Raw genomic sequence first — 23,662 nt, 5'->3', positions numbered from 1 at the left:
GCGCCTTGAGGCAACTGTTTGTTGTGATTTGGCGCTATATAAGAAAAAAGTTGATTGATTGATTGATCCTCTAAACATGGTAAGTGGAGTTGATTCCGAAAAGCTTTATTCTGGGCTCATCTGACCACATGACCTTCTCCCATGCCTCCTCTGGATCATCCAGATGGTCACTGGTGAATTTCAAACGGGCCTGGACATGTGCTGGCTTGAGCAGGGGGACCTTGCTGCCCTGCAGGATTTTAAACCATGACAGCGTCATGTGTTACTAATGTAATCTTTGTGACTGTGGTCCCAGCTCTCTTCAGGTCATTGACCAGGTCCTCCTGTGTAGTTCTGAGCTTTCTCAGAATCATCCTTACCCCACAAAGTGAGATCTTGCATGGGATCCCAGACCGAGGGAGATTGACAGTCATCTTGTGTTTCTTCCACTTTCTAATAAATAATCAAAACAGTTGTTGTCTTCTACGAAGCTGCTTGCCTGTTGTCCTGTAGTCCATCCCACACTTGTGCAGGTCTACATTTTTGTCCCTAGTGTCCTTAAGCCAGGTTCACACGGCAGGATAATTAGGCCGATATCGGACCCGATCTTCCCCTTCCAACAATCTTAAGAACGCCCCGACAATCGTGATGACGCTAAATATAATCTTATCAGATATTCCTGCCGTGTGTGGTGTGTTCAGAGCGCTCTGATCTGCTCAGAAGGACGTCAAGAGCGCTCTGATCGCAAATCATTGATATTCAACATGTTGGATTTTTTTGGCCCGATATCGCAGCGTGTTGTGTCCTCCGACCAAAACGAGCACGCACCCTGCTGAATGTGACGTGCAGCCAATCAGAAAGTGAGGTGATGGACGCACGGAGCGGAAAATAAAATCAAAACAGCTGTTCGGACTTACCAGAAAGTCCGGTGGTCGCGCTGTCTCCACTCCTTTAAAGAACGCCTTTTCTTTTTGTATCGTTTTTTTCCCTCTGTTAGTCCACAAAGTACCTCCGTTTGTTTACTCTGAAGTCACGTTTAATCTCGAGAGATTTTGCGAGATTTCCTGTCTGAGCTGTGAATGTTCGTGTGTGAAATCTGTTCGTGTATGGTGGTGTTGTTCTTACCGTGTGGCTGAACACCACACACTGTACGTCCAAACCTGTTAAAGCTATGATTTTTTTATCTTCACGTGTGTGGTCTCTCAGGTTTTGGACACCTAAAGATAAATTTAAAATCCTGTCATGTGAACCAGGCTTTAGACAGCTCTTTGGTTTTGGCTATGGTGGACAGGTTGGAGTGTGATTGATTGAGTGTGTGAACAGGTGTCTTTTATACAGGTAACAAGTTCAAACAGGTGCAATTAATACAGGTAAAGAGTGCAGAATAAGAGGGCTTCTTAAAGAACAATTAACAGGTCTGTGTGAGCCAGAATTCTTGCTGGTTGATAGGGGATCAAATACTTATTTGCAGCAGTAACATACAAATCGCAGGGTGTTCAAATACTTATTTTCCTCACTGTAAGTATTCACAGCATTTGCTTAATACTTTGTTGATGCACCTTTGGCAACATTTACAGCCTCAATTCTTCTTGAATATGATGCCACAAGCTGGGCACACCTATCTTTGCACAGTTTTGCCGATTCCTCTTTGCAGCACTTTTCAAGCTCCATCAGGTTGGATGGTGAGTGTCGGTGCGCAGATATTTTCAGATCCCTCCAGATTCAGGTCTGGGCTCTGGCTAGACCACTTAAGGACATTCACAGAGTTGTCCTGTAGCCACTCCTTTGATATCTTGGCTGTGTGCTTAGGGTCATGGTCCCAATGAAAGATGAACCGGTGTCCCAGTCTGAGTCAAGAGTGCTCTGGAGCAGGTTTTCATCCAGGATGTCTCTGTACATTGTTGCATTCATCTTTCTCTCAATCCTGACTAGTCTCCCAGTTCCTGCTGTGAAAAACATCCCCACAGCATGATGCTGCCACCACCATGCTTTACTGTAGGGATGGTGCCTGGTTTCCTTCAAACATGACCCCAAAGAGTTCAATCTTTGTCTCATCAGACCAGAGAATGTTGTTCCTCATGGTCTGAGAGTCCTTCAGGTGCCTTTTGAAAAAAAAAAAAAAAAAAACTCCAGGTGGGCTGCCATGTGCCTTTTATGAAGGAGTAGCTTCCATCTAACCACTCTACCATACGCCTGATTGGTGGGTTGCTGCAGAGATGGTTTTCCTTCTGCAAGGTTCTCCTCTCTCCAGAGGAATGCTGGAGCTCTGACAGAGTGATTATTGGGTTCTTGGTCACCTCCCTGACTAAGGCCCTTCTCCCCCGATCGCTCAGTTTAGACAGGTAGCCAGATCTAGAAAGAGCCCTGGTGGATCTGAACTTCTTCCATTTATGAATGATAGAGGCCACTGTGCTCATTGGTACCTATAAAGCAGCAGAAATTTTTCAGTACCCTTCCCCAGATTTGACAATCCTGTCTCAGAGGTCTACAGACAATTCCTTTGACTTCATGCTTGGTTTTTGCTCTGACGTGCACTGTCAACTGTGGGACTTTATATGTGACAGATGTGTGCCTTTCCAAATAATGTTCAATCAACTGAATTTACCCCAGGTGGACTCCAATTAAGCTGTAGAAACAGTGGAATCAGGATGCACCTGAGCTCAATTTTGAGCTTCATGACAAAGGCTTGAACACTTATGTACGTGTGATTTCTTAGTTTTTTTTTTTTTTTTTTTAAATAAATTTGCAGAAATCTTAAAGAAAAGCTTTTCACATTGTCATTTAGGGAATAACCCTGTTGTGTCTGATTTGTGGATGTTAATGCTGGATTTTACCGGCGGTGCATTCACGGAGCCGGTAAAACAGATATTTGCAACCGAAATCCAGCATTAATGTCCACAAATCATCAGACACAACAGGATTATTCCCATTCTAATCCAATTCCATTGTTTGCACAGTTTATTTTTCTGTAATTAATTTGGTGTGGTCTGCTCGTCAAAGCTTACCATAGTAACAGCGTCTTCATTCCAAACTGGAAATTCTGTGAGCAGACCCACAGATTTCTTCATCTCGTCAACTGCATTGAGTAATTCTGTATCAGAATCCACATCAATACTTTCTTATGATAGACTAAATTCACCTATTTTGGCATCGTAGTCGCTCCGCCAGTTTCTCTCGCTCTGAGCTGACAGTGCCATTATTGACATCTACGTAGCAACGCACGTGTAGTCACAGCGAGTTATACATCAAATGTGAAACGGTTGAATATTTTACCATCATGAACATGATATTTTATGGTCTGAAAATTACATACAATTAACCAACCAGATTTGCGGAATAAATGTAATTGGATTAGAATATGGGGTATTGTGTGTGGGATTTGGGGGAAAAAATTAATCCATTTTGGAATAAGGCTGTAACATAACAAAATGTGGAAAATGTGCAGCGCTGTGAATACTTTTTGGATACGCTGTAAGTTATCAGTTCCAGGACAGGTCCAAGCTTTTCATCATATTTTATGAAAACACATTCTAGTTACTTATGATATTTAGCCATTTTACAAACCTTAATCTGAAAAATTTGGGACAGTGTGGAAAATAAAAGGAAAAACGACAACAAAAATTCACATTCATTCTTGCATTTAGTTTGACTTCTGTTTCATTCAAACCAACAAACGGGTGTATAATCATCAGAGTTGACCATAATAAGTGATAGCCTCACAACAAATTAGGCAACAAATAACTTTACTTTGTATGATTAAAAAACAAAAACAAAAACTGGGCACTTTTTTAAAATCATGTCCATAATCCCTTATGACTTCCGATTTTCTGTACCACATGCACAACAGGAAGTCTACAAAGACACCAGTTCTCAGGTGCACGTTCTGCGTCAGATGTTGAAGGAGAAGGACGAGGCCATTCAGCGTCAGAGCAACCTGGAGAAGAAGATCCACGAACTGGAGAAACAGGGCACCATCAAGATCCACCAGAAGGGAGATGGAGATATCTCCATCCTTCCTTCCTCTCCCACCACAGCCGAGGCTCTGCTGGGTGGGACATCTGCAGCTGTCAGCTCAAACCACGTGGGTGGCATGGCCGGCACACACGGTCCTCCACCCCCACCTCCTCCACTCCCAGTGAACGGCATGAGTATGTTCACGATGAGCTCAGGTCTTTCTGATGATGCTGTTGTCTTTCATCTTCGTCTAATCCAGAACAACCTGCTGCTCGTTGTTTCTTCTCTTTCACAGTGTCAAACGGGCCAGCATCAGTTGATCCGGTACCAGCCGCACCACCACCTCCACCCCCGCCCCCTCCTCCTCCTCCTCCCCCCCCTCCTCCTCCTCCACCACCCCCAGGACCGGCCTCACTTATGTCTGCTCCTATGCTCCCTCCTCCTCCCCCTGGGGCCCCTCCGCTGCCCGGCTGTGGGACTCCGACTGTCATCATGAACTCCGGATTAGCCGGTAAGGTCAACTACTGGGATGAAATGCACATGTGGAAGTGCACGTGATGAGCAGGACCTGCATTTGTCTGCTACGGCGATGCATCACGAATCAGTTAAAAATTGATGTAAATGTGTGACTATTCAAATTGGTTGAGATGAAAAATGAATCAGAATTGTTCTTTCACTGACTCACACACACCAGACACCAAAGTTAAAATTACTACGGTCTTCCAGGCGAGCACAGCGCGACTTTAAGGCTACACTTTCACAAAACGACACAAGGAATTCCAGCTCTGTGCAGCTGGGTGATACAAACGATATTTCAAAGCTTTGCCGATGTGAAATTTAATCTATTTAAAACAAACAATGCCATAAACACTGCATTTTCTCCTGAGTGGATCTGGGGTCATCCAACAGCCAGTCACAGTGCACCTTGTATCATGCAACACTTTTGAACCAGTGGGTGTTGGAAAAAGTAAAAAAAAAATCAAAATTCGCTAGAAATAATTTGCTAATCGCTAAGTTCAAAACATTTCAAGGATATGCCGGTCGAGATTGTTTTTATTAGCAAAGTCACTCTGTTCTTGTTCAGGGACACAAAAATGCAGTTTTAATTTATATGAGTACAGCTAGCGATGGTGAAATCTTACACATCTTGTCAAAGTCTGATCAGCAGGTCTAGTGTCCGGACACAATTAAATTTACCGTCACACATTCCGACCTCTCCTCCGGAGGCCTCAGGCCTGCTGGGGGCGCTCAGTATTGATTACTAATCTAGCCAGTCCTCATCTGACTGATCAAGGTGGATCTGACTAGTGTACATGCAGAGGCACCCTGGGAACTAATCTGTTCTCATCCTGCAGTAACTAGTGGTTTAATTTAGGTTCTTGTTTTCTTCCCAACTTTGTCAATTTCCTAACGATCTGTCTTTGAATTTTTCTTTTTCTGCCAACCAGAGGGACCAATCAAGCTTTTCTGTAGGTTCTACACGTCGTTTGTGGTATTTTATAGTCTGTTCTCTTTGTAGTCGACGCTTTGAAAAGTGGTATTTTCAGTCTTTTGGCTCCCAGAAGAACACAGATTTCCCAAATGGGCTCTGGAATCCTTGAAACTTTAACTAAACCGAACCAGCATTCAAAACAAATTAATTGAATTTTGTGTTTACTGTCCTGCTTTCTTAAAATATGTGACTCATTGTGAAACTGATTCTTTTTTTTTTTTTTTATACCCAACAAAGAAAATACCAGCTTTCAAACTCCTGCATGGTTTCTTTGATACTTTGCTGTAGTAGTGTGTGTGTGTGTGTGTGTGTGTGTGTGTGTGTGTGTGTGTGTGTGTGTGTGTGTGTGTGTGTGTGTGTGTGTGTGTGTGTGTGTGTGTGTGTGTGTGTGTGTGTGTGTGTGTGTGAAGCATCACTAATTCTCAGTGCCTTTTGTACCGATGACAGTGTGAAACCTGTTTCCTGCCCCCTGCTGGACACAGTCTGTCATCCCACCTCAGGCTGTGTTCATGATACAGAAAATAAAAGATCTTTAGAACACTGAAGAGATGATGAAAGCAGTGGCTCAAAAAAAAAGAGTTTACAGTATAAAAATGTGTCTGCAGGTCGTGGTCTATAAATCACTACCATCTTGGATGTGTGCACACAAATGTAACATATCCTGCCTTCAGTGGTTCCCTATGAAGGTTCAGAACAAAACCCACTGTGAATGTTTATCTATGTGGAAGTTACTGAACAAGATATCGGTGGAAACCAGTTTTTATTTGAGTCTGTTTTGGAAAATGTAGGTTATTTGACTGCGTATGTGTTTCCTGTTCCGTTTGTAGCCATTAGCATTGTTATAGTGTCTCTCTGCTGTCCTCAGAGTTTGTGCACATGATGAGGAGCAGCGTCTGTTTTCTGTGACAGAAATATTGTCTAAATGTGAGTCATTCAGGTGTCTAAGAAGAAAAGAAATTTGGGGCCTTCATGAGTTGATCAGAGCCATTAGACTCAAAGACTTGGTGTATTTGGTCTTAACCGCTTGCACCAACAAAGTATCAGATCATTCGTTCATGTTGCGACTGTGACACTTCACAAAGGTGATATCTAATGTGGCTATTGAGGACATTTGCTGTGTACCAGCTCATGGGCTGCATCCTTCTAAGGCTGCATCCTAAAAAGGCCTGGCCTTTGGGGACTGCAGAGGCTGAACAAACAGTTCTAAAGTGAACGTCTGTAGTCCATGGAGCATTTTAGCTATTGCGTCATTAGCTGTTCCCATCCCTACCCCCTGTAGCTTGGCCACTTTGAGAGCTTTACGTGAGAAGCTGGTGTAGTGGGCATAACCCAGAGTTTATTAAGTAAGTTTCAGTACTTATGTTTTACTTATGAACATTACTGATTTACAGTTGTACATCTGGAGCCCAGCATTGTTCTTTTATTTGTTTTAACATATTTTATCTTTAAAAAAATTGCACAATGACTCTTGGGATTGTTTGGGGTGCAAAGGATAAGATCACCTTCATATTTCTCTGATGCACCTGTTGTATCCTTCATTTTCGGAGGAAGGAAGAATTTGTTGGCCGCATACCAAAGGAGCCTTCTAAACGAGACAGCCTAGTCGTACTACTTAATGACGCACGCCACTGAGGAATGTAGCCATAGAAGGATGCAGCCCCTGAACTGGGAAACTGCCATTTGGTTTCAACCTAAATGGATAACTGTCCAAATGGCAGCCATCTTTGCAGCCACATTGGAATTTTTACTGTGAAGCTTATGAACATGTCAGAGGTGGGACAAATTCACTAGCAAGTCGCTCTCAAGTCATGAATTGGCAAGTCACAAGTCTCAAGTCATAATGACTACCAATTGTTTGCAAGCTGACTTGAGACTTGACTTGAGACTTGCCGATTCATGACTTGAGAATGACTTGACAGTGACTTCGTCCCACCTCTGGAACACGTTACTTCATTACCAGTAGTTCTGACTTTAAATTTTGCCCCAGATTTGTTTTCAGCTTAAATAGTCAGAAATATTTAGGTTATTATAAATTTGTGCTGTTAAGATGAAAGAAATTAGGAGCATATTATTTGTGTGCTATCGTCTGGCTTTGACGTCATCTGTACTGCAGGCAGATAAACAAAATGTACAGTGAAGAAAATCTTTGGAAAACCTGACTTAAAAAAAAAATTGATTGACTGCTTTGTCCAAAAAGGATTAGGAAACATTTAATCGAGCTAAAGTCTTTCTGGGACAGATACGGTCTCACTACTGTGCTCACACATGATGACGTGTGTGTTACACCGCAGACAACAGCTGAGTCACCTGCACTAACTCCTTTGTCTCCTCTGCAGCCGTTAAGATCAAGAAACCCATCAAGACAAAATTCCGTATGCCCGTCTTCAACTGGGTAGCTCTGAAACCCAACCAGATCAACGGGACTGTCTTCAACGAGATCGACGACGAGCGGATACTGGAGGTAAGCGTCTGTCCCTCCGCTGAGGTATGAAGTGTTCCGAAGGAGACATTCAGGTTTTTTCACATTTCTGTGTCGCTAAGAATCCAGGAAGTCAGTTTATTTTTTGTTTGTTTCTTAGGATCTGAATGTAGATGAGTTTGAAGAGATGTTTAAGACAAAAGCTCAGGGTCCATCAATCGACCTTATCATGAGCAAGCACAAGGTCATCCAGAAAGGACCCACCAAGGTCTCTCTAATGGAATCCAACCGGGCCAAGAACCTCGCCATCACGCTGAGAAAAGTCTGCAAGACGCCCGAAGAGATCTGCAAGGCCATTCAGATGTACGCCCTTTTAAAATAAAATGATTTTATGTGTTGTTTTTTACATTACAGCAAAACATTCTATCAGAAATTATCCCTACTTAATAGCTCCTGTAATAAATAACATCATTGTGATGTCTTTTAAACAGTTTATACCTTTCTTTCTTGTGACTGCGCTGAATCTGCTTCTCTTCCAGGTTTGACCTACGAACTCTGCCTGTGGACTATGTAGAGTGTCTCATGCGCTTCCAGCCCACAGAGAACGAGATTAAAGTCCTACGTCAGTTTGAAAAGGAGCGCAAGCCCATAGAAAGTCTGACGGACGAGGACCGCTTCATGATGCAGTTCAGTAAGATTGAGCGGCTCATGCAGAAAATGACCATCATGGCGTTCATCGGCAACTTCAGTGAGAGCGTGCAGATGCTCACGCCGGTGAGAAATGGGAAAACAAACTACTGAAACAGGGCCACAGAAACAGCACATAATGAGACCTGATAACCTGCAAGCCTTGATTTGATGTTTTCATGAAAAAAATTACTTTTATTTAAAGACTTTTATAAACTTATTTTTACAGACTTACAAGAGAAAAGACAGCACTCTGTCTCTCTCTGTCTTTCTCCTCAATTTTAGTGGAGCTTTATTGACATGGGAAACATGTTTACATTGTCAAAGCAAGTGTTACAGTAAAAATTAAAAATTAAGTCCTCTCTCTCTGTGTCTCTCTCTCAATTCAATTTCAATTGAAACATACGTTTACATTGTCAAAGCAAGTGTTGGAGCAAAAAACGTCCTCTCCCTCTCTTTTGTGCTTGCTTTCTCACTCTGTCTCTCGCACATGGTCTCTTGCTGTCTGGCCGTTTTCCTGGCAAAAGTGAACAGATTTTTTTTCAGCACACATTTCAATTTCTTTTTTCAGAAAATCTGTCCTCTGTGGCACAGACAATTTGAACCCAAGAGCTGGACGGAAATTTGCCACTACCTGTGGCTTAAAACCCTCGACTGCAGTGTGTGGAAGAAACAGCTCGGCTTCCGCTCACAAACCTCCCCCTCTCCCTGAGCAGTAAACAGAGCAGAGAGCAAGGAGCAGTGTAGAGGTTTCACAGGCGTGGCTTCTGTCCGGTATCGGAAAATGTCGCAGATTGGATCGGATTTTTCCGATACTTGAGCTACCTTGGTATCGGAAGCCGATCCCGATAATGGATCGGATCGGTCCCAACCTTAGTGTGTAGGATGCGTAGAGTCGAGTCTGGGACGTTTGTGACTTACACTCCGGTAAGCTTTTATGCCAATAAATAGGGGTGTAACAGTACATAAAGTATATTTTAGTACAGTGGAAACAAGAAACAAAAAATTAACCTTGTTTACACTAGTATGGGAGTAGTCTTTACAGATTAGTACAAAATTTTCCTGAATTTTTGTGAAATGTATGGTTCAAAAATAAATTTGTCTTAAATTCAAACCCGAGATCTATGACATTCTGAATTTAGTTTTTTCCCCTCCCACTTGCAGCAACTTCATGCAGTCATCGCAGCCTCTGTGTCCATTAAGTCATCGCAGAAGCTGAAGAAAATTCTGGAGGTACGTGAATGTCTTTGTGTGCAGATGGTACAGTACATAAAGTGGATTGAACATTGATGATGGTGATTTGTGTTTTGCAGATTATCTTGGCTCTGGGAAACTACATGAACAGCAGTAAACGAGGAGCGGTCTACGGGTTCAAGCTGCAAAGTTTAGATTTGGTGAGAGTCGCCCCCCCTGACAGTAAAATCTCCCATTTTCCCCTGGAACTGTTTTCTGCACATCTCAGTTTCTCTGTTCTGTTCTTCCACAGCTACTTGACACAAAGTCGACAGATCGGAAGTTAACGTTGTTACACTACATCGCCAATGTGGTAAAAGAGAAATACTCGCAGGTGTCTCTTTTCTACAACGAGCTGCACTACGTGGAGAAAGCTGCAGCAGGTGGGTTGTCCATCTTACAGCGCCATTTGACTTCCTGTTGTCTTTGTAGTGTCTGTTTCAGTCGGTGCGCCATGAAAACAGTCTGTGTAGTTTTTGTACTTTAAAGTACCGTCCCTTTTGATTTTCTTTCTTTTTTTTTTTTTTTTTATACTTTATTTTTATTTTTGGATGTTGAACAATTTTCCTATATATTTAACAAATGCAAATGGAACAATGGTAATAACAAGCAGACCTCTTGGAAGAAAAAAAAAAAAAAAAAAGAGAAAGAAAATAAAATTGGGCATCAACTATATGAACATATAGTGATAATGTATAACACACTATATAGTACGTCATCTTTTAAAGATTCAGTGAACGAGTGAATCGTTCCCATTTCTCCCAATATCTGTTACATTTCTCGACAGACAATCTCAGTGAAAAAGTCATCCTCTCCATTTCTTGAATTTCGTTAACCACATTAACCCAATCGTGGAGTGAAGGTACATCTTTACTCAGCCATTTCCTAGTAATCGCTTTTTTTGCTCCAGCCAGCAAGATAGACAAAAGATATTTTTGTGATTTAGGCAATTCACAAGAGATATATCCCAAAAATATTTCAATAAATCCATTTGACACAGTTAATCCAATAATGTTTTGAATTGTTGTTATCACCGTTGTCCAATAGGGTGCGATCTTCACACAGTCCCAGAGTATGTGAAAATGTCCTGCTTTGGTATGTCCACATTCTCTCCAACAATAGGCTTTTACGGGGTCGTTACACTGCTTACTTTTGATATGTGGTGTGACAAAAAAACGTGTTACAGTCTTCCATGCAAATTCCCTCCAAAAACCAGAACAGGTAGTAATCATAACAGTTTTGCATATACCAAGCCACTCTTTCTCTGTTATTATGATATTGGCTTCATTTTCCGCTTTTGATTTTCTTTTAAAACCATTTAATTGTTAGAAAGGATTTTCTATGGCACCACTTTGGTTCACAATGTGTACCCCAACACCCAGTCTTTTATTACAGATATGATTAAAAACAGCTTTGTCTGGAATTTTTTTTTTTTTTTTGAATTTTGACCCATGTGGGTAAAAATACAGACAATGTTAATTGCAGCTACAGTGTTTTACTTGTTTTGTCAAAATTAGTTAGTTGGGAGGAAGTGATTAATCATAGGTTTATTACAGTCAATATATATTTACTTTATAGTAACTAGATTTTGACGCAAAGTAAGTTTTGTGGACAATTAAAGGGGACTACACCTTGAAATAATTTTTAAAAATGAGGATAAATCCATGGCATGTATTTGAGTGCAGAGCTGCATTATGTGTGCGTGCATGCTTGTTGTAGTGTCACTGGAGAACGTGCTGCTGGACGTAAAGGAGCTGCAGAGGGGCTTGGAGCTGACCAAACGGGAGTACAGCATGCACGGCCACAACACATTACTCAAAGACTTCATCTCACACAACGAGAGCAAACTCAAGAAGCTGCAGGATGACGCCAAGATTGCACAGGTACCCTCGACACTTTTATTTTTTTAACCACTTGAAGTGCAGGGAAGTGAAAACTGTTCATCCGTCTTTCAAAGGACGCCTTCGACGAGGTGGTGAAGTTCTTCGGCGAGAATTCCAAAACCACTCCGCCGTCTGTCTTCTTCCCTGTGTTCGTGCGGTTTGTGAAAGCTTACAGGGTGAGTGACAACGATAATCTTGCACACGCGACCAGCTGGTCACCGTTTAGTTCCCGTTTTTGCGTTGCTGCGTTCATGTTGTTGTTACAACTGTTTTAAAATTACATTGAAATTACATCGGATTGACGACTGTTTAGCAAGCAGAGGAGGATAACGAGCAGAGGAAGCGACAGGAGCAGATCATGATGGAGAAACTTCTGGAACAGGAGGCCATGATGGAAGAAGACCAGAAGGTAAGCCAAGCCCCGCCTCCCCATCAAACACTTCCCTGCATTCATGGGCAGGAGGACACAGAAGGATCATGGAGGCCAGAAGGTGAGCCGACTGGTCTCCCTGCCTTCAGAATCCAGCTAACAGGATTATCCGTGCGCTGGCTGCTTGTAGTTGAACCGAGCTGTTCCAGTCAGACTCCCCGCTGGCTTCATGTCACATCAAGTCAGGATCAGCCGCCAACATCTTAGATGGTTCAATTACCTGTGAGAGGCTGCAGTTATGAAGTGATGCTGCTGAGATGAACTGTGACACGTCAAACAATGTGTGTGTCCTCATCAGTCTCCGTCCAGTAAGAACAAGCGGCAGCAGCAAGAACTGATCCAGGAACTCAGGAGGAAACAGGTGAAGGACAGTCGGCACGTCTACGAAGGAAAAGACGGAGCGATCGAGGACATCATCACGGGTAACTGCACACAACACACCCGCGCAGGTCGCACTGCACGAAGGACGTCCTCAGTGCTACACGTTAACATGAGATTATTGAAAAACAAAAACAACTTTATTAAAAATTAATCTTTAAGACGTTTCAGAACCAAAGGTAAGAAATAATCCAGTGCCTGTGCAGGTTTGTGTGATGATCTTCGTCTGCTTTATTGCTGCTTTGTAACATGCAAACGGCAGGGCTGCAACTAACAACTATATTAATTATTGACTAATCTGGTAAATGATCTTTCAGTTACTGAGAACACAAACAGTCACCAACCAACAACTTTTAGAATTAGCAAACAGTTTTACTTCAGACCTATCCAATTTAAAACCAGTTTAAAAAAAAAAACACCTGAACCCCACAATCCATTGGAGAAACTAAAAGGCAAGGTTTCTTAAAACATAAATAAAATGATTTATTAAAGCCAGAAAAGTGACCAGGTGCACCAAATACTTCATCAGGAAAAATGATCAAACATTTGCTTAAAAATAGCATTTCAACTAAATAATTTAAAAAGCTTTTTATCCTTTACATGCCCAAGATTTTGTTTTAACAACAACAAAAAAGACTCAACTGAGACCAAGAGTCATATGATTTTGGTTTACACAGAGACTGCTACCTGCTGCTTTGGACTTGAACTAACAGTCTTTTTCAAGACTTTTTTTACTTTTTTACCTTTTTACTTTTTTTTTTTTTTTTTACTTTTTTACTGTGCTCCAACACCTAAGGAAGACCTCTAACGGTCGAAACATCGCGACGGAGCACTTTTATCAGCTAACTTTCATCAGCGTTGGCAAGCTAACTAGCTTGCTAACGCTTTAGTTTTTTTTTTTTTTTTAGCACTGTTGTCGTGCGTTATCTGTGCTGCTCCACAGCGTGTTTAGTCGATTTTTATTTTATTTTAGCACCGTTGTCGTGCGTTCGCTGTTGTCGTGCGTTGCCTGTGCTGCTTCATGGCCTGTTTGGTGCCTTGATTGGGGCACTCCTTCTGCTGAATCACCTCTAAATTATTTACACATTATTCACTTTGTGTGTTTTTAGGAATCCGCTAGGTTGCGTAGCTACTAGCTCTTAGCCGATTTAGCATGGCGGCTTCTCCTGTCTCTCCCGTACTTTTCTGCTCTGGGTGTGAAATGTTTAGTTATTCCTCGGCCTCCTTTAGCAGTAACGGTACTTGTAATAAGTGCAGCTTATTCGTAGCTTTGGAGGCCAGGCTGGGCGAATTGGAGACTCGGCTCCGCACCGTGGAAACTTCTACAGCTAGCCAGGCCCCTGTAGTCGGTGCGGACCAAGGTAGCTTAGCCGCCGTTAGTTCCCCCCTGGCAGATCCCGGGCAGTCGGGAAAGCAGGCTGACTGGGTGACTGTGAGGAGGAAGCGTAGCCCTAAACAGAAGCCCCGTGTACACCGTCAACCCGTTCACATCTCTAACCGTTTTTCCCCACTCGACGATACACTCGCCGAGGATCAAACTCTGGTTATTGGCGACTCTGTTTTGAGAAATGTGAAGTTAGCGACACCAGCAACCATTGTCAATTGTCTTCCGGGGGCCAGAGCAGGCGACATCGAAGGACATTTGAAATTGCTGGCTAAGGCTAAGCGTAAATTTGGTAAGATTGTAATTCACGTCGGCAGTAATGACACTCGGTTACGCCAATCGGAGGTCACTAAAATTAACATTAAATCGGTGTGTAACTTTGCAAAAACAATGTCGGACTCTGTTGTTTTCTCTGGGCCCCTCCCCAATCAGACCGGGAGTGACATGTTTAGCCGCATGTTCTCCTTGAATTGCTGGCTGTCTGAGTGGTGTCCAAAAAATGAGGTGGGCTTCATTGATAATTGGCAAAGCTTCTGGGGAAAACCTGGTCTTGTTAGGAGAGACGGCATCCATCCCACTTTAGATGGAGCAGCTCTCATTTCTAGAAATCTGGCCAATTTTCTTGGATCCTCCAAACTGTGACTGTCCAGCGTTGGGACCAGGAGGCAGAGCTGTGGTCTTATACACCTCTCTGCAGCTTCTTTCCCCCTGCCATCCCCTCATTACCCCATCCCCGTAGAGACGGTGCCTGCTCCCAGACCACCAATAACCAGCAAAAATCTATTTCAGCATAAAAATTCAAAAAGAAAAAATAATATAGCACCTTCAATTGCACCACAGACTAAAACAGTTAAATGTGGTCTATTAAACATTAGGTCTCTCTCTTCTAAGTCCCTGTTGGTAAATGATATAATAATTGATCAACGTATTGATTTATTCTGCCTAACAGAAACCTGGTTACAGCAGGATGAATATGTTAGTTTAAATGAGTCAACACCCCCGAGTCACACTAACTGTCAGAATGCTCGTAGCACGGACCGTGGCGGAGGATTAGCAGCAATCTTCCATTCCAGCTTATTAATTAATCAAAAACCTAGACAGAGCTTTAATTCATTTGAAAGCTTGTCTCTTAGTCTTGTCCATCCAAATTGGAAGTCCCAAAAACCAGTTTTATTTGTTATTATCCATCGTCCACCTGGTCGTTACTGTGAGTTTCTCTGTGAATTTTCAGACCTTTTGTCTGACTTAGTGCTTAGCTCAGATAAGATAATTATAGTGGGCGATTTTAACATCCACACAGATGCTGAGAATGACAGCCTCAACACTGCATTTAATCTATTATTAGACTCTATCGGCTTTGCTCAAAAAGTAAATGAGTCCACCCACCACTTTAATCATATCTTAGATCTTGTTCTGACTTATGGTATGGAAATAGAAGACTTAACAGTATTCCCTGAAAACTCCCTTCTGTCTGATCATTTTTTAATAACATTTACATTTACCCTGATGGACTACCCTGCAGTGGGGAATAAGTTTCATTACACTAGAAGTCTTTCAGAAAGCGCTGTAACTAGGTTTAAGGATATGATTCCTTCTTTATGTTCTCTAATGTCATATACCAACACAGAGCAGAGTAGCTACCTAAACTCTGTAAGGGAGTTAGAGTATCTCGTCAATAGTTTTACATCCTCTTTGAAGACAACTTTGGATGCTGTAGCTCCTCTGAAAAAGAGAGCTTTAAATCAGAAGTGTCTGACTCCGTGGTATAACTCACAAACTCGTAGCTTAAAGCAGATAACCCGTAAGTTGGAGAGGAAATGGCGTCTCACTAATTTAGAAGATCTTCACTTAGCCTGGAAAAAGAGTTTGTTGCTCTATAAAAAAGCCCTCCGTAAAGCTAGGACATCTTTCTACTCATCACTAATTGAAGAAAATAATAATAACCCCAGGTTTCTTTTCAGCACTGTAGCCAGGCTGACAAAGAGTCAGAGCTCTATTGAGCTGAGTATTCCATTAACTTTAACTAGTAATGACTTCATGACTTTCTTTGCTAACAAAATTTTAACTATTAGAGAAAAAATTACTCATAACCATCCCAAAGATGTATCGTTATCTTTGGCTGCTTTCAGTGATGCCGGTATTTGGTTAGACTCTTTCTCTCCGATTGTTCTGTCTGAGTTATTTTCATTAGTTACTTCATCCAAACCATCAACATGTTTATTAGACCCCATTCCTGCCAGGCTGCTCAAGGAAGCCCTACCATTATTTAATGCTTCAATCTTAAATATGATCAATCTATCTTTGTTAGTTGGTTATGTACCACAGGCCTTTAAGGTGGCAGTAATTAAACCATTACTTAAAAAGCCATCACTTGACCCAGCTATCTTAGCTAATTATAGGCGAATCTCCAACCTTCCTTTTCTCTCAAAGATTCTTGAGAGGGTAGTTGTAAAACAGCTAACTGATCACCTGCAGAGGAATGGTCTATTTGAAGAGTTTCAGTCAGGTTTTAGAATTCATCATAGTACAGAAACAGCATTAGTGAAGGTTACAAATGATCTTCTTATGGCTTCGGACAGTGGACTTATCTCTGTGCTTGTTCTGTTGGACCTCAGTGCTGCTTTTGATACTGTTGACCATAAAATTTTATTACAGAGATTAGAGCATGTCATAGGTATTAAAGGCACTGCGCTGCGGTGGTTTGAATCATATTTGTCTAATAGATTACAGTTTGTTCATGTAAATGGGGAATCTTCTTCACAGACTAAAGTTAATTATGGAGTTCCACAAGGTTCTGTGCTAGGACCAATTTTATTCACCCGTGTTGGCCTCTCTTCATTGGCTTCCTGTTAATTCTAGAATAGAATTTAAAATTCTTCTTCTTACTTATAAGGTTTTGAATAATCAGGTCCCATCTTATCTTAGGGACGTCGTAGTACCATATTACCCCATTAGAGCGCTTCGCTCTCAGACTGCGGGCTTACTTGTAGTTCCTAGGGTTTGTAAGAGTAGAATGGGAGGCAGAGCCTTCAGCTTTCAGGCTCCTCTCCTGTGGAACCAGCTCCCAATTCAGATCAGGGAGACAGATACCCTCTCTACTTTTAAGATTAGGCTTAAAACTTTCCTTTTCGCTAAGGCTTATAGTTAGGGCTGGATCGGGTGACCCTGGACCATCCCTTGGTTATGCTGCTTTAGACGTAGATTGTGGGGGGGTTCCCATGATGCACTGTTTCTTTCTCTTTTTGCTCCGTATGCATCACTCTGCATTTAATCATTAGTGATCGATCTCTGCCCCGCTTCACGGCATGTCTTTTTCCTGGGTTTTTTTTCCCTCAGCCCCAACCAGTCTCAGCAGAAGACTGCCCCTCCCTGAGCCTGGTTCTGCTGGAGGTTTCTTCCTGTTAAAAGGGAGTTTTTCCTTCCCACTGTGGCCAAGTGCTTGCTCATAGGGGGTCGTTTTGACCGTTGGGGTTTTTCATAATTATTGTATGGCCTTGCCTTACAATATGGAGCGCCTTGGGGCAACTGTTTGTGATTTGGCGCTATATAAGAAAAAAGTTGATTTGATTGATTGATTGATATGACAAAAATTAAGCAAATTTTGACTGAATGGCAAATTGGAGGACAGAACAAAGTACAAAAATAATGTAGAGAAATCAAGATCAAACAGGAAGATAAATGTCGAACATGTATAATGTGGAGATCCCCCTCAACGCTGGTAAAGTCCCTTTCACACCAGGCCAATGTAGAGTTGCGTAGTGTGGCGTAGCGATGCCACCGAGTTTATGCAATCCTACATGCCACGCTGAGGGACACAAAGAGGTCCGTGAAATGGACGCAAAAAATTAAACATTTAATTTTTTCGCAGACTTTCGGCGTAGAGCACTGGATCCAGTGCACGAGTCTACACAACACTCCACAACTGTATGCAAGTCTACATAACACTGTGCTACTGTACAGCAAGCCTCCGCAATTGTACACTCCCCTACACCAATCCGGTGAAAAATCTTTTAGGTTTTTATCAGTACATACTTGCTTTGCAAGATTTTATTCAACCCGCTGGACTCTGCTGAATTTTGCTGGCAGTGAAAACCGCAGAAGAGGCAGACCAAACTTCCACCTGTACACCATGCTGGGTGCAACACACGCAACATTTCTGCATATTCTATATGCAGCACAATGCAACTCTTCGCAGGCCCAATGTGAAAGGGGCTTAAGTCCTGCAGGCACTTGGGAAAATGTTTTAAGTTCAGATTCTGTTCCCCCACAATTTTGCAAAATAAATGATCAGAACTATTCAACACAAATTTGCCCTTTTATTTTACGATTGAAGCATTTGAACAGTAACATTTAACAAAGTCCTTTTTGAATTGTTTCTACTTTTAGCTGTGATTGTGCTACAACCCCTGGCAAAAATTATGGAATCACCGGCCTCGGAGGATGTTCATTCAGTTGTTTAATTTTGTAGAATAAAGCGGATCACAGACATGACACAAAACTAAAGTCATTTCAAATGGCAACTTTCTGGCTTTAAGAAACACTATAAGAAATCAAGAAAAAAAGATTGTGGCAGTCAGTAACGGTTACTTTTTTAGACCAAGCAGAGGAAAAAAATATGGAATCACTCAATTCTGAGGAAAAAATTATGGAATCACCCTATAAATTTTCATCCCCAAAACTATCTATCAGACTATCAGATCTGCTCGTTAGTCTGCATCTAAAAAGGAGTGAACACACCTTGGAGAGCTGTTGCACCAAGTGGACTGACATGAATCATGGCTCCAACACGAGAGATGTCAATTGAAACAAAGGAGAGGATTATCAAACTCTTAAAAGAGAGTAAATCATCACGCAATGTTGCAAAAGATGTTGGCTGTTCACAGTCAGCTGTGTCTAAACTCTGGACCAAATACAAACATGGGAAGGTTGTTAAAGGCAAACATACTGGTAGACCAAGGAAGACATCAAAGCATCAAGACAGAAAACTTAAAGCAATATGTCTCAAAAATCGAAAAATGTACAACAAAACAAATGAGGAACGAATGGGAGGAAACTGGAGTCAACGTCTGTGACCAAACTGTAAGAAACCGCCTAAAGGAAATGGGATTTACATACAGAAAAGCTAAACGAAAGGCATCATTAACACCTAAACAGAAAAAAACAAGGTTACAATGGGCTAAGGAAAAGCAATTGTGGACTGTGGATGACTGGATGAAAGTCATATTCAGTGATGAATCTTGAATCTGCATTGGGCAAGGTGATGATGCTGGAACTTTTGTTTGGTGCCTTTCCAATGAGATTTATAAAGATGACTGCCTGAAGAGAACATGTAAATTTCCACAGTCATTGATGATATGGGGCTGCATGTCAGGTAAAGGCACTGGGGAGATGGCTGTCATTAAATCATCAATAAATGCACAAGTTTATGTTGATATTTTGGACAAGTGAAAGGATGTTTGGGGATGATGAAATCATTTTTAAGATGATAATGCATCTTGCCATAGAGCAAAAACTGCAAAAACATTCCTTGCAAAAAGACACATAGGGTCAATGTCATGGCATAGGGTCAATGTCAATGAGCAGATCTGATTTGATGCAGGTGTTAATTTGGGGGATGAAAATTTACAGGGTGATTCCATAATTTTTTCCTCAGAATTGAGTGAGTCCATATTTTTTTTCCTCTGCTTGGTCTAAAAAAGTAACCGTTACTGACTGCCACAATCTTTTTTTCTTGATTTCTTATAGTGTTTCTTAAAGCCAGAAAGTTGCCATTTGAAATGACTTTAGTTTTGTGTCATGTCTGTGATCTGCTTTTTTTCTACAAAATTAAACAACTGAATGAACATCCTCTGAGGCCGGTGATTCCATAATTTTTGCCAGGGGTTGTATTTCCATAGAGGTGCAGGACTTGCAGGTGTAGTGAAAAATTTCCCACAGTGAGTAAAAATGTGACTTGGGGGAGCGCATAAACTACTTGGGATTCGTAAGGTTAAACACCTTCGGGAGAGGCCACACTCGTGCATCAACGCTGTTTGAAATGTGTTGATCCGTCAACATCTACATCTCAACAACAAAAAATGTCTGAGCAGAGACGTAGCTGAAGAGTTGGGATTAACAGAGACCTGCATTAACTGGTGTTTGCGTCCCGTCTGTAATCGTTCAGATCCTCCTGGCGCTGTTGTCGGGCATTTGCTTTATGTTAACCTCTGCTGAACTTCTGTAGCTGTTGGCTTCTCTTACGTGTTGTTTGTCTTGGCTGTTGTCCTTCTTGTTGTTCTCAATGCAGCGCTGAAGACGGTGCCCTTCACCGCCCGCACAGCCAAGCGTGGCTCTCGGTTCTTCTGCGAGCCAGCCCTCAATGAGGACTACCATTACTAAGCTTATAGAACTTTCTCTCTTCTCAAAGGTTGCTGGATTTGTCATTTGCTTCTTCATTTCGTTCTCCTCTCTGCACCATCTTCCTTCTTCACGCTCTTAACAGTCACGCATTGATCACACGTCCAGTTCCACCCATGTCACATGTTTTGGAGGCGGCCCCCCCCTCCTCCTCTGCACAAAGGGGTGTTGGGATAATGAATTTTTTTTTTTTCTGTGCCCACCTGCATGATGTATGACACCTTCATTCATTCATTGTTTCATCAGCCATGAAAAACCATAATGTCACAGCCGAAACCTTCTCCAAGGTCGGACTCGACTGACTGCAGGTTAAATTGACTCAGTGAATTAAAAAAAACAAACATATTAAATTCAAATGGTAAAATGTCAGAATTGTGATTAATTTTAATGGCTGCTGTGGTTGTGAGCCTGTGGCATTATACCCCCCCCCCCCTTTATTTTTAAATCATGAATGTTTGTGTGTTTGATGATATCATCACTGCTAACGGTGCAGCTTGTTGCATGCTTTCTCCCACTCCTTACTCACAATGCACTGCTTTGGCAGTCAACCCTGCCCTCGTGCCTGCTTGACCCACTTCGTGCACGATGCATCAGCGTCTCTTTACACTGCAGCACTCCATGTGTGGCAGCCATCCATCCTCAGTCCTTCTCTGGTAACCTGTGTTCTGGGTGCATGCACAGTTTGGTTTTTGGTCAAGATGCTGCTAAATGTTTATATTTTTTTTTTGTTCTTGAGTTCAGTTGCTTCTGTCGTGCTGGCAGCCGCTCTGTAAAGCAGCCTGGGTAGAGACACAGAAACCCTAAACCCTTGCGCTCTGTCACCTCTCTGGCTCTGCACCCGACGCCCTGCTGCTGTCTCAGTGCTCTCTGTGCAAAGCTTCTTTGAAATGACGGGCTGACGCGTGCCGGTCAGCCTCCTCCACCTCCATCATTAACTTTCATTTTGTCTTCTCTTCATCCAGCCCTAAAGAAGAGTAATATTACTAAATTTCCCAATGTCTACTCGAGGGTAAGGAACTCGTCCCGTAGCACCCCTGTAGTGGTGGATGTGTCCCAAATCTGGCAAGCATCTCTTTGTTTACCTCCCTGTTTTCTCCTCCTCATAATGCATGTCAAACCTTTTTTGAAAAGTAATTTCTCCAGACTTTTAATCAGATTAGCCTCATTATGGAGAGGATGGTGCTTGGTTTGACCTGCAGGGTTTTTTTTTTTTTTTGGCTTCTGAGTGAACCTCATGCTGCTTTGGGTGTCAGGCTGCCAGCACTCTGCGCTCCTCAAAATGCTACGGTAAGATGACTGACAGCTGCTTTCTGTCCCTCCCTCCCCTCCCAGATTTGAGGAATCAGCCTTACAGGCGAGCGGATGCGGTGCGGCGGAGCGTCAGGAGGCGCTTTGACGATCAGAACCTTCGACCAGTCAACAATGGAGAAGTGGTCATGTGATGAGGGGCATGTGTGGTGGGGGTGGGGCAGAGTGAAGGATAAGAAGCAGCAGCGACCGTATAGATGAATATGTAAATAGAATACATAAAACGCAGGCGCGGTATAGTAGCAGCTTTTCTTGATGAAGGACTCAGAACGTTTATGGGATGGACGTCTGGAAGCTTAAGACACCTTAAGTGCCTGACCTGAATTATTGTGACCTGATATCTTCTGTTGGTTTAGCAATACTACTTGAGGAGGCTTTAATTTCCTGTGGAGTGTTAAAACTGGAGCAGCATAAAAAGACGCTTCCTTTGGAAACAGAACGTGACAGATTACATTCCGCCAGTTGTGATTATTTCTGTACTTTCAAGTGATTATTATTATTTTTTTTGCCTGTGTACAACCAGCGTTCTAAACATCTCACTGTATTCAGGAACACCTACCTTACAAACAAGAAAACGGTGCATCATGTTACATCATTATGGAAAATGTTTAAAGAAAAATCTTAATTTGCACACATTCCGGCTGATGTGAATTAATGCAGCTCTTCTTGCAGAATAGAGGAACAAATCAGAAGTTGAACCTCTCATGTCTAATTAAAGTGTATTTCAGTGGCGCGCCGGTTTTTGGGAACAAAGGTGAAAGGAATTTCAAAAATTTCCCCTGCCAAATCTTGACACTGAGGAAGACACTGAATCCTACTGGATGATCTCATTCTTAAAACTGGATCCTGGTTTTCTGTTTTCATGTAAATTATAAACCAGTCTAGTGTGTCGAGTCACATTATTGTAATTTAAATGTATAGTATTTAACCACTAAGATTCCTTTAAGAATTTGCTTGTGTTTTCAGCTGTGTCCACATGTTGGACAGCAGTTATTAAAAACATGACAGAAAGTTTCCTACATGTACAGATATTTTGCTACAGTTTTTTTTTATTATTATTTTTACTTAATACACATACCAGATTTTTAATTTTGTACATATTGTTTAAACAAAATTTTTTTTGTTGCCTTGTGCTACACAACTTGAATGTTACTTTAACTTATAGTTTTTGTATATTTAAGCCAAACTGTGGAGTGTTGAACTGCAATGTGAGGCGGTGGATCACTCAGTCTCATTGTTGCACAAAAGAAACATTTTGATTTGAAAAAAAAAATTTAAGTGAGAATGGACTTACTAAACGATGCACATTGTAACAATTTGAAGGATATGTTCACTTTAACAGCCTAAGTCATTAAAACATCAGATATGAAAATTGCTGAAAAGAAAGTACATGAAGCAGCTGCAACAGAACTCTGAGCTCAATTGTACACCCCCCCCCCCCAAAACAAATTAATTGCATTGTGTAGTTATTAACATGGTTTACATTGTTTGATGGTGTATATCACTGGTGATATTTTGAAATTATTTTCTGTGCGCTACACGTGCAGTAAACAAACTGATCATCGTTAACTGAGACCGCTGCACTGTTAATATAGTTATATTAGGAGGAGGAAAGCGCACGGCAAGTTTTTGTGGGGACTGCACTGTCAGCACATTATTTCCTAAAGAAAATCCCCCCCCCCCCCAAAAAAAGAAAGAAAAAAAGTCCCCCCCCCCCCCCCCCCTCAAATTAAACAAACGCACTCAGAGGATTGGAAAACGGTGAACTTATCCTTTAAATGAACGTGCACGAAATGGTTTTGTGATGCACTCTGCTGCATCGTCCAACGAACTCCACTGAAATACGTGCTGCCGTTCTTTTTGACTCCTCTGTATTAGCATCATTCCTAACTGGTAACACCGGCTTTTTTTTTTTTTTTTTTTTTTTGAATATTCACTTGAAATGTATTTTTTAGGCAGTTTGTTTATTGCAAATTAACATTCTTTTCTAAGTTAGGTGATCTGAGATTTTCAAAAAATACGATCAAATAAACTATTTACACTGAATTGTTTTCTTTTATCTTGTTGAAAGTCAAATATGAAGCAGGAATCCAGTGTGAATTTGCATGTTTTTCAAATA

The 23,662-nt window shown here is 41.7% G+C and overlaps 1 protein-coding gene across 7 annotated transcripts in view; it reads left to right on the top strand.

The window, feature by feature from the left end:
• Nucleotides 1–23,589, top strand: part of fmnl2a (formin-like 2a) — a 153,376-nt gene extending 129,787 nt beyond the window's left edge. The window contains exons 14-28 of one of the 7 annotated variants that reach the window (XM_034185779.1): nt 3,827–4,127; nt 4,229–4,444; nt 5,382–5,402; nt 7,762–7,886; nt 8,005–8,207; nt 8,384–8,618; nt 9,696–9,764; nt 9,845–9,925; nt 10,018–10,147; nt 11,484–11,647; nt 11,722–11,823; nt 11,961–12,056; nt 12,376–12,499; nt 21,198–21,244; nt 21,568–21,693. In XM_034185779.1, coding sequence (XP_034041670.1) covers nt 3,827–4,127; nt 4,229–4,444; nt 5,382–5,402; nt 7,762–7,886; nt 8,005–8,207; nt 8,384–8,618; nt 9,696–9,764; nt 9,845–9,925; nt 10,018–10,147; nt 11,484–11,647; nt 11,722–11,823; nt 11,961–12,056; nt 12,376–12,499; nt 21,198–21,244; nt 21,568–21,573 — 1,920 coding nt within the window. In that variant the 3' untranslated portion in view covers nt 21,574–21,693. Of the gene's footprint in view, nt 1–3,826; nt 4,128–4,228; nt 4,445–5,381; nt 5,403–7,761; nt 7,887–8,004; nt 8,208–8,383; nt 8,619–9,695; nt 9,765–9,844; nt 9,926–10,017; nt 10,148–11,483; nt 11,648–11,721; nt 11,824–11,960; nt 12,057–12,375; nt 12,500–20,125; nt 20,246–21,197; nt 21,298–21,567 lie in introns of those variants that run through there. The other 6 variants (XM_034185775.1, XM_034185774.1, XM_034185773.1 and 3 more) reach the window with 6 other exon arrangements.
• The last annotated feature ends 73 nt before the right edge of the window (nt 23,590–23,662 follow it).

This window comes from Thalassophryne amazonica, chromosome 14, assembly GCF_902500255.1.
Source record: "Thalassophryne amazonica chromosome 14, fThaAma1.1, whole genome shotgun sequence".
In the NCBI taxonomy this organism is placed as follows: Eukaryota; Metazoa; Chordata; class Actinopteri; order Batrachoidiformes; family Batrachoididae; genus Thalassophryne; species Thalassophryne amazonica.
The sequence above is the reverse complement of the archived record's forward strand: the minus strand, read 5'-3'. Positions and strand labels throughout refer to the sequence as shown.